This window comes from Balaenoptera acutorostrata, chromosome 13 (assembly GCF_949987535.1).
Source record: "Balaenoptera acutorostrata chromosome 13, mBalAcu1.1, whole genome shotgun sequence".
Taxonomy (NCBI): Eukaryota; Metazoa; Chordata; class Mammalia; order Artiodactyla; family Balaenopteridae; genus Balaenoptera; species Balaenoptera acutorostrata.
Genome location: NC_080076.1, coordinates 73,023,358 through 73,039,933, shown reverse-complemented (window position 1 = coordinate 73,039,933; position 16,576 = coordinate 73,023,358). Strand labels below are relative to the sequence as shown.

The 16,576-nt window shown below is 43.5% G+C and overlaps 1 protein-coding gene across 5 annotated transcripts in view; it reads left to right on the top strand.

The window, feature by feature from the left end:
- LOC103013506 (eukaryotic translation initiation factor 4E transporter) overlaps positions 1-12,432 on the top strand; it is a 41,517-nt gene extending 29,085 nt beyond the window's left edge. For 4 of the 5 annotated variants that reach the window (XM_057526218.1, XM_057526217.1, XM_057526219.1 and 1 more), the window contains 9 exons: positions 2,897-2,968; positions 3,426-3,609; positions 4,565-4,644; positions 4,982-5,124; positions 7,665-7,749; positions 9,019-9,151; positions 10,316-10,660; positions 10,917-11,081; positions 11,665-12,432. In XM_057526218.1, the coding sequence (XP_057382201.1) occupies positions 2,897-2,968; positions 3,426-3,609; positions 4,565-4,644; positions 4,982-5,124; positions 7,665-7,749; positions 9,019-9,151; positions 10,316-10,660; positions 10,917-11,081; positions 11,665-11,906 (1,449 nt within the window). In that variant the 3' untranslated portion in view covers positions 11,907-12,432. The remainder of the gene's footprint in view (positions 1-2,896; positions 2,969-3,425; positions 3,610-4,564; positions 4,645-4,981; positions 5,125-7,664; positions 7,750-9,018; positions 9,152-10,315; positions 10,661-10,916; positions 11,082-11,664) is intronic. The other variant, XM_057526216.1, reaches the window with a different exon arrangement.
- The last annotated feature ends 4,144 nt before the right edge of the window (positions 12,433-16,576 follow it).

Sequence of the window (16,576 nt, the reverse complement as noted above, 5' to 3'; positions counted from 1 at the left end):
TTACTGTGCATGACAGTACAGTGAAAGATTCAGACATAACTTGCTTATCTTAACTCACTGCTGAAAAAAATAAGGTGTAAACATACCTTTTGGGGTGAGCTCCAGAGAAGGTTTTCTGTTTATTCAGCTACTTAAGTTAAAGTAACTTACCATATTTTTAGAGTAAAATCTTTTCACAACTTCTAATTACTCCCAGATACCTGAGATTACTTGCTTTCTTGAGTAGGCAGTTGACAGGTATACATATCATTTGTAAAGTATCTAAGATGAATTTTTCAAGACAGTTGCATTCTGTTAATTTACTAATAAAAAAAGCTGTGACTCCAAACTTATAAAACACCTTTAGACATGAAGTTGGGTTACAAGGTGACTGCATGTCAGTAAATGCAGGTGTGTAGCACATACTGGTCTTTGTCATAACACATTTAGAGGTCGCCTCTCAGCCATGGTCTGTGTGTTACTGTTGCTAACCTTTGATGATACAAAGTGAAAGGGAAATGGTAAATCTGAACAATAAATAAAAACATAGACTTACTCTAGTTGCTCAGTTATAGCAAATTTACCAAACTGAGTTTTGCCTCTTGTTTTTCCTGACACCTTCTTGTCTGAGAACTACAGGTTAACCATGGGAGAAGTAGCTGTTTCATTGTGCCTTGTACCAGTAGAGGGCAGCTGATTTTTGATGTTTCTTTTCTGACCAGCTGTTAGTGCTAGATCCTAACAGACGCCATTGTTCCTGGCCTACCTACCTGACTCTCTGCCTCTGAAAGGAGGCATCTCAGATAGGTAGACTTATTTCTGTGTATCTGACCACACCATGCCAGTTATAGGGGAGTGTTCCTTGTAAGCTGCTTTAGATAATTTCCGTGCAAAGAATTACTAGATATAAATGCTTTCAAATGAGGACCAGATTACAGGACTGCAAACTATCCTGTTCTGCTTTCTTGTTATTGGGTTGGCCAAAAAGTCCATTCGGGGTTTTCTGTGATTTAACGGAAAAACCCAAACTTTTTGGCCAACCCAGTACCTTTATGTCATGGTGATTACATGCTGACTACAGTGGTAGGGGTCAAATCTTGTAAATAGCCACTTTTAGTGTAAGTAAAGAAATGGGAGCAGGGGAATTCAACAGTTTACCTGATGCTTTTGAACATCTTGTTTCAGATATGATTCTAGGGTTTGATATTAACACAGTTGACCCGGATTTGTGAGGATAACTGGTATGATGTTGGGGTTTCAGTGCTCTGAAATATATCTGGCTTCAGCTGAGGGAATGAGCCTCAAACGAACACGCGTAAAGGAATGGATGATATAATTTAAGGTGCCAGGCAAAGAGTAACACAAACTCAACCTAGAAAAGAAAGCAACAAGGAAATAATGTAATAAGTGCACCGGGCATTATCCCAAAATATTACTTGATTTGCATGTTGTTGTTTAAGTCATGGAATTCTTCCAAGCTTTTAGTTACTGTGACTGTGTGTGTTATGTATACTATTTCTGATCTGCCTCTGTTTTGGTTCAATCATATTGTTTATCCCCAAAATAGGACATGTTGGTTCAATCTAAACTCTATTTCAAATTAAATTGTAGACGCTATCCTCCAAATATAGTAAGCCATGTAGTATAAAGTTGCCTATTTGTTTTTTTTGTTTTTTGGGTTTTTTAAAATAAATTTATTTTATTTATTTATTTTTGGCTGTGTTGGGTCTTCGTTGCTGGGCGTGGGCTTTCTCTAGTTGCGGCGAGTGGGGGCTACTCTCCGTTGCGGTGCACGGGCTTCTCATTGCGGTGGCTTCTCTTGTTGCGGAGCACAGGCTCTAGGCGCATGGGCTTCAGTAGTTGTGACACGTGGGCTCAGTAGTTGTGCAACGCGGGCTCTAGAGCGCAGGCTCAGTAGTTGTGGCGCACGGGCTTAGTTGCTCCGCGGCATGTGGGATCTTCCTAGAGCAGGGCTCGAACCCGTGTCCCCTGCATTGGCAGGCAGATTCTTAACCACTGCGCCACCAAGGGAGCCCGCCTATTTGTTTTTGTTAAATGGAATTAAATGACTCTTGAGGAGATCTTATTAAAATCATTTACAGTCAGTTCCAATTCCAAAACCAGCAATGAAACACTTGGATATCTTTGGGCTATTTGTCACTCCCGAGGGCATTGCTGTGGACCTTGGCAGTTCAGCTTGTGGAAGGGAAACTGACAGAGAAAGCACTTCAGGCAGAGCTAAATGGACACAGGGATGTCCTGAAGCACCAGAGGTAATACAAGTTCGATGCAAAACATAACTGCTGCTGCATTAAAAGAGCTAAAAGTGGAGGATACGAATTTTGCCCTGTATATGAGACCCATTTGGAGTAGCTTGTTAAAAAATAATAAAGTTTAAATTTCCTGAAATATGAAACTCTGAAATATAACAATTTTGGCCAAACTCACATGTTGTTTACTAGGTTTTTCATACCATCTGTGGTCTATAAATCTTGTTAAAGACAATGGGTAGCAAAGGTTGCCTCGAAAATTAAAATCTATAGATTATCAAAATTTCCTGCTTGTGGCTTCTCAGTAAATAAGTGTTGCCCTGTTTCACCATTTTCTTTTCCCCTTCTTTTGGTCACAGTGTTAGAAATAGTAAAATGGACTTAGGGTTACCACAGAAAAGAGCTTGTCTGAGGGTCTCTGAGTGGACTTTGCACGTACATGTGAAAATTCTTTCTGTTCCAAGATCTTTGGGACCTGTGTGATGAGAGAGTGGGACAAGTTGATCTGACTTTTCTGTGATATGGACATCATTCTGCTGTTAAGTGCCAACTCCCTGGGGAGTTTTTATGTTTTCTTGTGGTCCCCAATTAATCTATAAGTTAAGTATGTAAGAAGGTTAAAACCAGTTTTCCTTTGATTTTTTTAGCGAACCCTTGAAAGCCATTTGATGTCCCCTGCTGAGATTCCAGGCCAGCCTGTCCCTAAGAACATCTTGCAGGTACTTCACAATCTTATACCGAGGCCTTGGAGTCCTGAACAGTAGTCCTCCGAACTGGTTTTGTGTAGTGGTCCACTTTTGGGCCTTAGAGAATGATCCATGTTGCCCGGCAACGAAGGATACGATGTTGCTGCCTGACGTAGTTCTGTGTCGCTTGTTAACCTCAATGTGGGGTGGGGAGGTGGCTAAAAAAGATGATGAAGTAAGCGCTTGGTTTCCAGTTTGCAGGTTTGCAATTTCTATGGAAATTTAAAGTATCTAACTTATATTTGTAGCACTAACTTAAAGGAAATGTTGGTAGCTGAACGTTCAGAGAAATTTGTTGCATGTACATGTGCCAAGTCCTTCAGTGCAGCAGGAAGGAGATTCATCATTGGCTTCCAGAATTTAATCCACAACCTCTGACTAGGAGGAAGAACTAGGTTTGTTCACAAGGATTTGACTTTTCTGCCTTTAGGAACTTCTGGGTCCACCTGTTCAGAGACCTGCTTCTTCCAATCTTCTGAGTGGCCTTATGGGGAGCTTGGAGCCTACGACATCTTTACTGGGCCAAAGAGCACCCTCTCCTCCCTTGTCACAGGTGTTTCAGACGAGAGCAGCCTCAGCAGACTACCTTCGTCCCAGAATACCATCACCAATTGGTAAATGCTTTTGTGCGTAGATGCCTATCTGTCATCATTTACCCTTCCCTTCCCCTAGGTTATACCTCTCCCTTAAAACTGGCAAAGTCTTTTTCATGGGTATCCTTGAAGAGTTTAAAAAGAAATGTGTTAATTTGTTATGCTTTTTTCAGGGGGTGGTAAGGACACAGATGTGGAAGATAGTTTATTATCCAGCTGCCCTTCTAGATAAATAGGTTCATGTTGCAGTTTTGTACTTTTTCTCTTGAGGTTGATCTAAATTGGATCCAGCCTTTTAGTCATCTTCCTTATTTTGGGAATTCAATCTAGAAAAGTTAATTTGGCTCCTTAGGTTTTTCCTTAATAGATAAGTCAGAGTAGTGGCTCTCCACCAACCTGGTGAAGTTGTACACGACCAAATGGGAGGTTTTGTGGCTAATTCAGAACATGAATGGAAGAAGCACTTCCACAAAGCTGTCTCAGCAAAGTGTCGTACAGAATCTCAGTGTTCCTGCACCTGCGACCACTTGAAGCTGCTGGCTGCTCTGGCCCCTGCCAGTCATACCTTGAGAGGAAGTTTTTGTAATCTTTCCACAATTAGGGAGATATAATGGAAAGAGTATGAACCTCAGAGCACTGGCCTCTGCTTTGGTATCAGCTAGTGTGGTTGCAATGGGCCAAATCACTGGCTAGAAAAGCTGTTCTCTCCCAGATAGAGGTCTCGCCTCTGAAAGAAACAAAGCTGACAGCTTAGCTAGGAAGATAGATACCAGCAGTTTGAGTCATTAATTAGCTCTGATTGAGGTCCACATAGCCCACTGTGGGGCACAGAAGAAGAGAGACATCATCAGCCCAGGAAATCAGTACTTCCTGAAAGAGATGGTGTTCAGCGAGGAGCAGCATGCATTGGTGATAATGCCTCTTGGAGGGACAGGTGCTGTCTTGACACGCACTGAATCTTTAACCTTCCCAACAGGTTTCACACCAGGACCACAGCAGCTTCTCGGAGATCCATTCCAAGGCATGCGCAAGCCCATGAGCCCTGTCACAGCCCAGGTCTGGCTGAGCTCTTTCTCAAACTTAATCTGTTGCTTGCTTTTTACCCTTATTGTTGCTTGTGGGATAGAGAATTAAATTGCTGCAATGCTTGGAAGTGGTTTTGAATTATAACTCAAGCCCAGTGAAGGCTAGAAAATTGGTAAAATTATGTCATACTTAAATAGCTAAAATTCTGTTCAGTGGATGGCAGCACAGTTTAGTCAGGTTTGCAGTATCTAATTTCTCTCAGCTGCTGCTTAAACATACCTTTTCCAAAAGAGCAAAGAGAGACCTTTGTAGAAAGTGCACTGACTGTCATTCTTCTGCTGACCCCACCTCTGCCACTTCTGTTCAGCAGATGAGCCAGCTAGAATTGCAACAGGCAGCTTTGGAGGGGCTGGCCCTGCCACATGACCTTGCAGTGCAGGCAGCAAACTTCTACCAGCCTGGTTTTGGCAAACCGCAGGTGGACAGAACCAGAGATGGATTCAGAAACAGGTAAATTATTAATCCTACCCTTGTGGAGATTTGCAAATTAGTTATCCATAGTATAACTTCTGTTTTACACACTGATATATTATACAATATATGGTGACAGTTCCATCTCCCGAATGTTCAGTAGAGGAAATTGTATGATTGAATTCTAGTGCAGGGGCATAGGCTTTTCATCCTATATAATTTTATTTATATTTTTCATTTAACGGATTCCTTTTTACATATGTAGCTAGCATAGCTACTTATTTGCAGTTATGCTTATGAAATGATGAAAAGTAAAACTATACCTAGCTTCCTCCCCCTCAGATTCCTTGTTGAGTATCAAACTGTGCCTTGATTCAGGTTTGTTGATCAGAGCTGTTAACAAATGATTACTGACTTCACTCTCCTCTCATTCTCTCCACTAGTTTCAACAAGTAGTGAAATGAAATGAACCATAAGTTGGGGAGGAAAGGGTAGCAATATTGTTCTTTTTTATTGTAAAATAAAACAAGCAGAAAACTGCATGAAGCAAATATATGGCTTATTGTAAGGTAAACTCTTGTTAGCTACCCAGAAGCCCTCCTTGTGCCTTATCTCAATAATACCCCTTTTCTCCAGAAGTGACCATTGTCCAGTCTTTGAAAGTAATCACCACCTTCGTATTTTTAGTTTTATCACCAAAATGTGCATCCTTGAACACTATACTCCTGCCCCATATAGTATTTGGTACTTAAGCCGTATTTGTTTTGATGTGATTATTAAAATTGCTGTCTCAGTGTCTTCCTTTAGCTGGTTTTGTATGTTGAAACTTTCAGAAAACATTGGGACCAGTAAGTACCCCATTCCCTTGCATAAATGTATCTGATCTATAGCCCTCAGCCTAAACAGAGAGCTCAGGACTGGTCTGCCAAGCCCCTTCACTGGACTTCTCTCTACAACATAATGATTTGTTTGATTTGTTGACCTTCAAAGCACTTTTGATATCCACAATTTAATTTGCTCTTGGCAACAACTCCGTGAGGTAGATGGGGTAAAGAACTGCATTTTACAGATACAGGAACTTAGGTTTTTTAAATGTGACTTAACTTGAAGCTAGCAGGTAGATCCAAGTCACTGTCGGTGGAGCCTTCAATTTTTAGATGAAATGGCAGGCCTTCCCTGAATACCCTGTACACAGTTGTGTCCCCCAACAGACATGGTTTCTCCTTGCCTTGCTTTACTTTTTTATTGAACCTATCACCTTCTAACATATTATTTTTTTTTCTGTCTCCCTGCCCATAGTAACCCCTCTACCCTGCAAACACAAGAATGTAATGAAGCCAGAGATTTTTGTTTTGTTTACTGCTGTATCCCCAGCACCTAGAACAGTGTCTAGCACATAGTAGGTGCTCAAATATGTTTATCAGAAGGAATAAATGATAGGTCGTGCAGAACCACCAGATTGGAGGTTACCTCTTAGTCACCCAGAGTACTACTGTCTCTCTCTCCCCTTGTCATCATACTCAGAGTCTCAGGGTGGCAGCACTGGGGCTTACCTGGTACAGACTGGAAAGAAGCCATGAGTTTAGGATTCCCATCTGCTTATGAGTCAGAGAACTTCCAGAATCATTGACTGTACTTGGAGCTTTGGCCTTTGCAGTACAAGGTCTGACATGGCTGAAATGCAGTGAAGCTTTGATTAGCCAGTGAGCTCACATAGTTCATTCTTCTCTCAGCCTGTTTGTCATGATCAACTGTTTCCTGTTTTCTTCCAAGTTAAGAGAGAATAAGTAGGATGTCTGGGGAGAGAAGGGAAGTCTGCTCTTTTAAACTTTATTTGGGAAGCCTGGGACCAACCCTGTGTGTAGACCAGGAGTAGCGGGGAATGCTGCATGTAACTGGGTCCTAAAATAGCTCAAAGTCTTGGTGCTCTATTTGACTTGAACCAGTGTCTCACAGAGCCTCAGTTCTACGCCAGGCACTGTGCCTACTCAGTGTTGCTCCCTACCTTCTGGAGCACAGCCTGCCCTACAGAATAAAGGCCCTCCCTAGCCTACCTCACCTAGTATTGGAATAGTCAGCAAGTAAACTACACACTAGCTCTGGATAACCCTGCATTCCCAAGGCCTTCTCAAGTCCCTGTACCTGTTCCTTCTACCTGAATCATTGTTCTCCGTCCGTAGTTTCTCATTGGCACACTCAATGCAGCTCCTTCCAAGAGAAGCTTTTGCAAAGTCCCTGCATTGTAGGGGGTACCCTCTCATTCCTTCTACCCCTCATTTTCCCATTGTACTTTGTTGGTACCCTAATATTGACATGCCTTGTTTGCCCTAGGTTATTAAGTATCTCCCCCACTAGATGAGAGTTCTTGCAAGGCCCGGGACCATGTATCATTAAGCTTTTGTCTTTCCTCAGAACTTAGCACATGGTTTTGCATATGTTAAGCACTTATTAAATGCTTGGGAAATTGAATTGAAGAAAGGAAATGGGATGCTTCCTAGGCTGGCCTTGAGTTTTATGTGGTTTTAGAACTTGGAGTTTGAGCAGCTTGGGGCTCACACTGATAATTGATTTGTTCACAGGCAACCGCGAGTGACCAAGTCACCAGCACCTGTGCACGGAGGGAATTCCTCTTCCCCTGCCCCAGCCGCCTCCATCACAAGCATGGTCAGTGACCTTTGCCTTTGTGAATGACTCCTAGGCCTCTCCCTGTTTGGTTGTGCCTATGTTGGATCACTGCGTACCCCAAAATGTCCTTGAGTGCCTTCCACAGGAGTCAGTGATTTAATAGACTTTTATACCTGCCTATTTATTAGGTCCTCCCCTCTCAGGATACAGTCTAACTCTTAGGATTCTAAGTTCTAGTGAAGCCCCTACCTTGGGGAAAGTGTGTTCCAGCAGATAGACAAGTAAGGGCCAGAGCATACAGGGTGGTGTGATATGTTCAAACAAATGAAGAATTGGAGTGGGGAGCAGGGGAGGACAGGGGTAAGGATGGGAGGTGAGGTGACTGGGCTTGGAGCATGGGAAGTCCAGAGAAACATGGTGGGAGTTCACAAATTCAGATTCAGGTCTCAATACAAGTTAAGGCTGGGATAGAGAGGTTTGCTTATTTGTGGTGACAACTCAAGTTTTACAGCCGACTCGTGTACCAGCATTATTTACCTTTTTTTAGGTCTCATCCCCCCACAGACCTTAATCACCTAGTCAAAGCTGATAAGGGGAAAAGACTATTGCTCTGTACTTCAGGACCTCAAGTGGGTCTTTGCACCAAGCACCCTGAAAGCAGGATCTAAGAGCTTTTCTGTTCATAATTCATGCCCTGTCTCCTATCATCGAGGATTTGGGGTTGTTTAATGAGAAAAGTTGCATGCATAATAAAATCATCAATGTAAAAGTAGGCAATAAAGAGGTGGGAACAAATGACCCCAAATAGTGAGTACTGGTGGCTGAGGAGACCTTTAAGAAGATAATTGTGGATTTTCTGGTAGCCAGGTTACAATGGGAAACATTAGGAGTATAGAGAAATTTAGGTTCTGTGGTTGTCGCTGAAATGTCCTTTCCTAGCTGGGAGGGCTGCTATTTCAGGGTATACTTCTGGCCATGTTCTTTCCCCCTTCCCAGCCTAATCCTGAAGCAGAGGCTGCATAGGCAGATCCCCATCACCGCAGACAGGTAGGTTGAAGCTTCTGTGCTTCAACTACCTTTATGCTAGAGCTAAATCTAGGTTTTGATGAAATTGTGAGCATGGGATGGTGCACTTGGGCCACCGCCTATTTGGCCCATCCTGTTGCTTTTCTTCCAGCAGCTAGAGACCAGAACGTTGGAGTTGGCCTCTGCCACATGTAGCCAGAAGGGGACTCTTCAGCTTCAGTAGTTGGCCAGTTGATTAGGAAAGGCATTTAAAGAATGTGTTCATACTGTTTTTCTCTGCAGCTTTCTCCTTCCTTCACTCCTACCTCAGTGATTCGTAAGATGTACGAGAGCAAAGAGAAAAGCAAGGAGGAGCCAGCATCTGGAAAAGCAGCTCTTGGTGACAGTAAAGAGGACACTCAGAAGCCCAGTGAAGGTACTGCAGAGCTGTTGAGGATGTACTGCCCAATAACGTATGTGACAGAGCATCAGCCTGCAAAGCCCTGGGCAAGACTCCTGGTTGCTTTGGACCACAGTTCTGTGTCTAACAGTGAGAAGGGTTGGACCAGCTCACAGTTACTTCAGCCACTTGAAATTCTGACCCATCTAACAGTGGCAGGCATGAGTGCTGGTATTAGGAAGAACAAACATTAGTTTAGGATCCTTATTTTGGCTTGAATTATTAGTACATTTATTTGGCAAATTAATAAAAGTTCAACCAGGTTTATTTCTGAAAGGTTCTCTCCAGTCTGTGGAGACTAATCATCCAATAAAATCTGTGCGATGCGTGAAGCATATAGGAGGTGTGTGAGAGCCTTTTATAAATATGTAGAAAATGTAAGAGGTTTTTAGGGGTTGCACAGTTGGGATTTTAAGGACATAGTGAAACATTCTAATGAGTGAGGTTTACATAGGTCTAGAGTATTGGTCTGAGAGCTTTTTGCCTGTGAGAAAGCTTCTGAGAAAAAAAAAAAAAGGAAATCCTGTTGGTCCTACTAAAAGGCAGTTCAGATTCCTTCACCAGACTATAATTACTCTTTAAGCTTTCTGTTGTGATGGATTTGCATAATTTTACTCACTTGATTTTCCCCTTAGACTAGAAAGCGTGTTAATCCCAAGCAGCTGACTAGGACAGGACTAGCTCCCACACAGATGCAGACCACAGGCATATGGGCAGACCAGGGTGCCCAACTGAGTTAGACCACCAGACCTGATATGCCAGGCTTGCTTGCCCGTAGCTATTCCTGGATTGGGAAGATTATAAGAACAAAGATGTGGGCTTCTTAAAAGTTATCTCATTTACAACTTCAGAGTCTTTGGTTTTTTAGAGTGTAGCAAAAATAAACTCTTGCAGCAAGGTGTTGGAAGACTGGAAAACTTGGGGTCTACTCCCAGGTCTGTCCTTAACTACCCATGACCTTGACTAGGCCTGTTCATAAGGCCAAACGATGGTCCCTACAATGCAATCCTCTAAATCTGTTGAGGGGATCAAATAAGGATTGTGAGCTTTCTAAGAAATGAGTTACTGGATCATTGGGAGGACAATGTGTTTGAGAAAAGTTTGCCAATACCAAAATATTCTCTTTCTGGATCCTTACAGAGACCCTCCTGTCATCCAGCTCTGTGCCCACTGCTGATCGAGACTCTTCTCCCACTACAAATCCCAAACTATCAACCCTACAGCGGTTTTCATGTTCCACCCCACTATCCCAGACCAATCGTTACACCAAAGAACAAGATTATCGACCTAAAGCAACTGGGAGAAAAACACCCACCTTGGCATCTCCAGTTCCAGGAACACCTTTTCTCCGCCCTGTCCACCAAGTCCCCCTTGTCCCCCATGTCCCCATCGTTCGGCCTGCTCACCAGCTTCACCCAGGGTTGGTCCAAAGGATGCTGGCCCAGGGAGTACATCCACAGCATCTTCCAAGTTTGCTCCAAGCTGGTGAGTTTCTGACCTGGCATGATGACAGTTGCTAGAACTGATGAAGGTTTTCATCCCTAAAAAGATGTTACTAGGTTTTTTCCATTTTAACCAGTGGGTCCAATCTGATCTATCCCTTAGTCGATTAAAAGATCAGGAACCTAGCATTGAGCATTCTTCATTCTTAATAAACTTTCTGATTAGCAAAACTGTATAGTCAGGCTTGAAAATTTCCAGGTAGATTATTTCTCACCAGTTTATTCTTTCTGCCCAATAGGTGTGCTTCCTCCTGGGATGGACCTGACTCATTTACAGGGACTATCTGGCCCAATCCTGGGTCAACCCTTTTACCCTTTACCTGCCACTAGTCACCCTCTCCTAAACCCTCGTCCTGGGACACCTCTGCATCTGGCAATGATGCAACAGCAGCTACAGCGCTCAGGTAGGTTCAGAAATGGGCCAGGTGAGCTGAGGATGGGCTCAGGCTTAAAGTTTTTGAACCAGTTTCCAGTGAAGGGGATAAAATGACACTGACCATTCACCCTAGCAAGACTGGGATAAGGGTGTAATCAGAGAATAGGATGAAGTAAACCGACCTCTGTGGGATTTGGAATTCCTGTGAAGCCAGTGGGAGAGCCAGGTGTGCTCTGGCTTTTTTTTTTTTGTCCCTTTGCCTCTTAGGGGAGAGGAGGCTGAGAATCCTTCCGACAGATTCAGCATAGGGACTGCCGAGAGTAGATGCTCTCTCACCAGCTTATGTCATTGTTTCTGCTTGTCTTGGGAAGTAGTAGGCATGTCATCTAGGATGGGCTCTCAATATGGATTGCTTCTGAATAGCTCAGCTTTCCAAGGTACTGTCTTCTGGCATTTTGCAAAGGAATTTCCTAAAGAAGCCTAGAATCAATCACATGGTAAAGAATTCTGTTTGGAGTTTCATGGATAGGATTTGAGTGAAGCAGGGCCTGCTGGAGAACTACCTCCCCTCCTTGTGCTCTGAATGATAACCTTCTTTCTTATCGCCACAGTTCTTCATCCTCCAGGGTCTGGTTCCCAGGCAGCTGCTGTCAGCGTTCAGACGACGCCTCAGAATGTGCCCAGCCGGTCAGGCCTGCCTCATATGCACTCCCAGCTAGAGCACCGCCCCAGCCAGAGGAGCAGCTCCCCCGTGGGCCTTGCCAAATGGTTTGGCTCAGATGTGCTACAGCAGCCCCTGCCCTCCATGCCTGCCAAAGTCATCAGTGTAGATGAACTGGAGTACCGACAGTGAGCAGGGCGGCAGGCTTGTCTAAGCCTGGACCTTTTGGTGGCACCCTGGTCAGGACTCTGCTTCCTCATCTCATGTTGGTTTATGGGCTTTTACTTTGTAGCACCCTGTGCGAAGCTATTTAAGGGCACCCAGGCACCTGGTGTTGTCTGCATTATGATGGAAGGAACTTATTAACCAACCGAGTGGAGCCTACATGGTCTGAATACAGGATGCAGTGTTGTCAGTCCTGAATACAGGAAACAGTCTTTTTTTGTAAGATATGTGAATGAAGTGTTGGTGTCTTCACCAAAAGGTGGCACCTTAAGGGTTCTGAGGAAATAAATGTATAGACCCTTATGTACAGACCTGTGTATAAACAACTTTTGTACATACATATAGGATAGCTTTTTTGAACTTATACAGCTGTACATAAAAGTAGCTGATATTAGTTAAGCCTGTGTCAACAGTATGGATTTTTTTTCACTTGTACATTTGGGACTTTTTCTTTTGGTTGATTAAAGTTGCATATGCTAAGTGTGTGAATGAAGTGAATGGCATTGTTGTGTTTATTTCTTCCTGAATCCCTTCCTCTTCACTAGGTTCTTTGAGGGAAATTATCTTAAAAGTTTTTTCTTTAAAACTCATGGAATTGAACTCTCATTTGGGAGAAGGAAGCTATGGCCCTCTTTCTTGAGCCTTAAAGACCCCAATGGGCCAGTTTAGGCTGGGCTGACCTTACAGGTAGTATTGATTGTGGCTAATAATACCAGATGATGGTGTGCAATTTCTAAAATTAAACCCACCTAGTGAAACAATTTGTTTACTGGGGTAAAAGTCAACAGTTTGTTGCCTTCCTGTTCTCCAGGTCAAAGTCCCCTATAGGGAAAAATGGGGCCTTAGAGTTCTGATTCAATCCATAATTTTTTTCCATATAAAACTTCCCTCAAGACTCTGGTGCCTGTGTTAACTGATTTCTTGTGTGCTTTACCTCATTCCTCAGCTCACAATTATTTTAATTATTCATCTTAACTACATGCACAACATTGGAGAAAGGGATTCTACTATAATACTCTAACTATGGCCTCAAGTCCCCTTTCCTCGCTGAAGGTTTTTTTAGTCCCACCAATCTGAGGTGACAAATCTTCTTGAGCTCTTCAAGTTAACTCACCCAGTATCTCGATACTTGTCTATTTAGGGCCATCAAAGCTATTTTGACTTCATACTAGAGGGTCAAATAATGAGGCCATTCTCTGATTCACAGATGAAATGAACAAGATGGGTGGATTTTGAGTACAAGGGTGAAAAACAGCCTGAGTGTTAAGGGTGCAGCCTGTAAACCTGGAGCTGCCCACCCTGCCCTATTCTTCCAGGAACACAAGAAAGCAGGTTGCTTTTCAACCAAACCTGGCTTTGTGAACTGAGCATGAGGTCTGTCTCTTCCTAGTACTTCAACTTCATTAGCCCTCCCTCCCTGCAGTAGGATTTGCTGAGTGATTCTTCAACTTCAGAAATAAGCCCTGTTTAGAATTCTCACAAATGCTTTGTTTCTATAAACAAAAGCTGGAAAACAATCTCAAGTAACAGTGGCAGAACACAACACCTGAATCTAATTCCATCTTTCCTGTGTGTCCTTTCACCTTCCCTTTCATGTTGAACCAATAGTTAATAGGTGTAGAGTGGGGAGGATTGGCTTGAAGCTGCCAGTGAGGGCCTCCTTTTCAGACTAGAAGCTGGTATGACAGAAATGAACAAATGCAGGCACCAAGCAGAGGGCAAAGTCATTAGCCAATAACTGGTGAGATGGAGCCAGAAGGAAATAAAGGAGTGTTGCTAAGAATAGCACAGCAGAAGCTAAACGGCACAGATCTTAAAACTTTTGGTGAATGGAAGAGTAGAGGCAAAAGAAGTTAATGCAGTCTTCAGGAGCTAAAAGCCAGATATAGAGTAAGGGCAGGAGGGCTTGATGACATGATGTCTCAGCTAACAAGATACCTTACATGGAGCAACTTTGGGAAGTCTAGCAGGCATGAAATGAGTTTAGAAGCAATCAAGACTGGAAGGATGTGCAAGGCCTCCTCAAAGTAAAAAGGCAGAGGGCCACAGAGAACCTCGTGGAAGTTAAGGAGGGGGGTCAGGTAGGAAAGAATAGTGCCCCCGCCCCCAAGGAAGCAGTTGAGCAGCCAGTACTTGGGAAGTTAGTAGTAATCAATGAGAAGTAGGGGGAAAAAAATGGGAAAGTACAGCCAGGCCTTCTTCTAGGAGACAGCTGTTAAGTATCTTATAAGCCAGGCTCTTAAGATGGAAGGGAGGTCAGGTCCACTGGCCTGAATGAAAGAGACAAACTCCAGGAATGAAGATAACTTATTGGAGTAAACTGATTCAATAGTTCTATTCCCTTTATCAACAACTGGTTCAAGAATGGGAATGAGACACAGAGACAAATTGGCTGGGCAGCTTCTAGGAAATGGCTTCCCCAAAAGATAAGACAGCCCTCTTTAGTATCCTCTGGATACTGATATAAAGCCTGGGACTGAGCAGACATTCTTCGACAGTGAGGGGAGCCAACTGCCCAGCAAAGCCAACAAGCTGCAGTGGACAAGAGTAGCTTGATGGAAAGAATTGGGATCTTCAATGACATACCAGCTACCATAAGCCCATCTGAGCTCCAGAAAACTTATGTGAGAGACCAAGTTTTCTTCCATTGCAGCTGGTTAATAAGTTAGCGTCTGCTATTTAACACAGCTAAAAGCATTCTAACTAGTTAATGGCACAGGATAGTGAGTCTGATTAGCTGTGCTATAAAAGATGAGGAAAGAAAAATGGGAATTCACAGGAAATTCAAGCCATGCTGTGATAGCCAAACAACTCTAACGTTGGAGTTCATGAAGAGAGAGCTTTGCACTATAGGAATAACCCTCCTTGGTGGCCCTACCCAGGCAGCATTCCTAATACAAGACTGTACCTCTCTCCCAGAACTCCCAAGTCTGAGCCCAAAAGGGAGAGAAAGGAGGGGTAGGGTAATGCTCTCCTCAAACACCAGGGGCCACCAACGGGGGAAGGGGAGGGTGTTGAATGATGGAAGCAAGGCCTGTTCAAAGCACATCCTGAGGCCTTGGATGAACTTGGATTTCAGCATCCTTCTCTCCCCAACATCCTGGCATTTCATGGCCCAATGGAAGTGAATCTGAGGATTCCCCCAAAACCCAATATATGCCCTGGCTGGAAAGTAAACCTTGCTGGAAATCCCATAGCTCAGAAAGCCAATGTCTCTCTGAAGAGCCGGGGTAGGTTCTAAATTATGGCCTCTATCATGAATGTACCAGTGATATCAAGGTCTACACCCTGCAAAGTGACTAGGATACCAGGCCTGAGAGGCTTATCTCCTGGCTGTGGGGACAGTGCTAAACCCAGGCTCTAGGAAGACTATGAGAGGGAAACAACTGTCACTAAGGTAATAGGAGTAACAAGTACTGGAAAAGGCTGAGTACGTGGAAAATCCCACATCCTCATTCCTCACAACCTGCTAGAAGCTCTAGCTCACTACATCTAAAATCAAACTCTGTCTTCCTGTAAATCTGTTTCCCTTCTCGATTTTCTCAGGGACTACCCTTCTCTATCATCCCTGTAATCCATACTGAAATAATCTTTGACTTCTCTTCCAAAGAGCAAGTCAGTCAGTTACCGAGTTTAGATTTCTCCTCTATAGCTATATGCCCACTCCCTCCCTCTCCCCATATTCTCACTAGTCCAGTCCAGAACACAAAGATTTCTGCCAGTCAATTTCGCATTATCAAGGCAATCCCTTTAAATTCCTTATTCCCAGTCTAAAACCTCTAATTATGTCCTTAGTACCCTCTCAAGTAGTCTTGACCCCACCCCTCCTTATAACCTAACCTCCCACCTCCATACATATGTGTACCCACAAACCTGCTCTGATCACACTGGTTGCCTCACTTGCAATGTTCTGCCTCCATGCTTTCACTCGGGTTATGTGGTTGGGGCCAGGGCTGCCATGGGAGTTCAGGAGAAGGGCTGGGCTATGGGAAGGGAGACACTTAGTGGCGCCCAGCTGGCAGCATGGTTCAGCTCAACTTTCAGCCCAACACTGATACACAGCTGTGCCCTAATTAAAGGAAAGGAACCAGTGAAAACAAGAGCCAACATTCACCAAGTACGTATATGCCAGATACTGTGCTAGTAAGCATTTTACAAGTACCATCTCTCTTAACACTAAGAATCTCCACTCTAGAAGGTAAGTGTTATTACCATCTCCATGTTACATGAGAAAACTGAAGCTTATAGAGATTGAGTAATTTATGCAGGATTCCACAGTTAATTAGAGGTGAGCCTGACATTCAAAGCCTGATGTGCCTGGTCAGAGTATTTTACTCAACCACCACACTACACCATCTCCCAAAATGGCTAGCCTTGCAGGGAATAATCAGTTAACTTACATCAAGTCCTTCCTTTCTCCAGTATCATCTGGGAAAGACCACCTGAAAGGACCAAACCCCACACTGAGTTGGAAGGGTTTCTCACAACTAACCATCAAGTGAGATGTTGCAGTCACATTTTTACCCATTTCACATACAAGACCAAGCTCCCAAGTACTCCTTCTGCAGCTGCCTCACTACACATACCCATCCTCATTCAGTCCTTCTCAAAACAAATTCTGACAATGACACATGAAC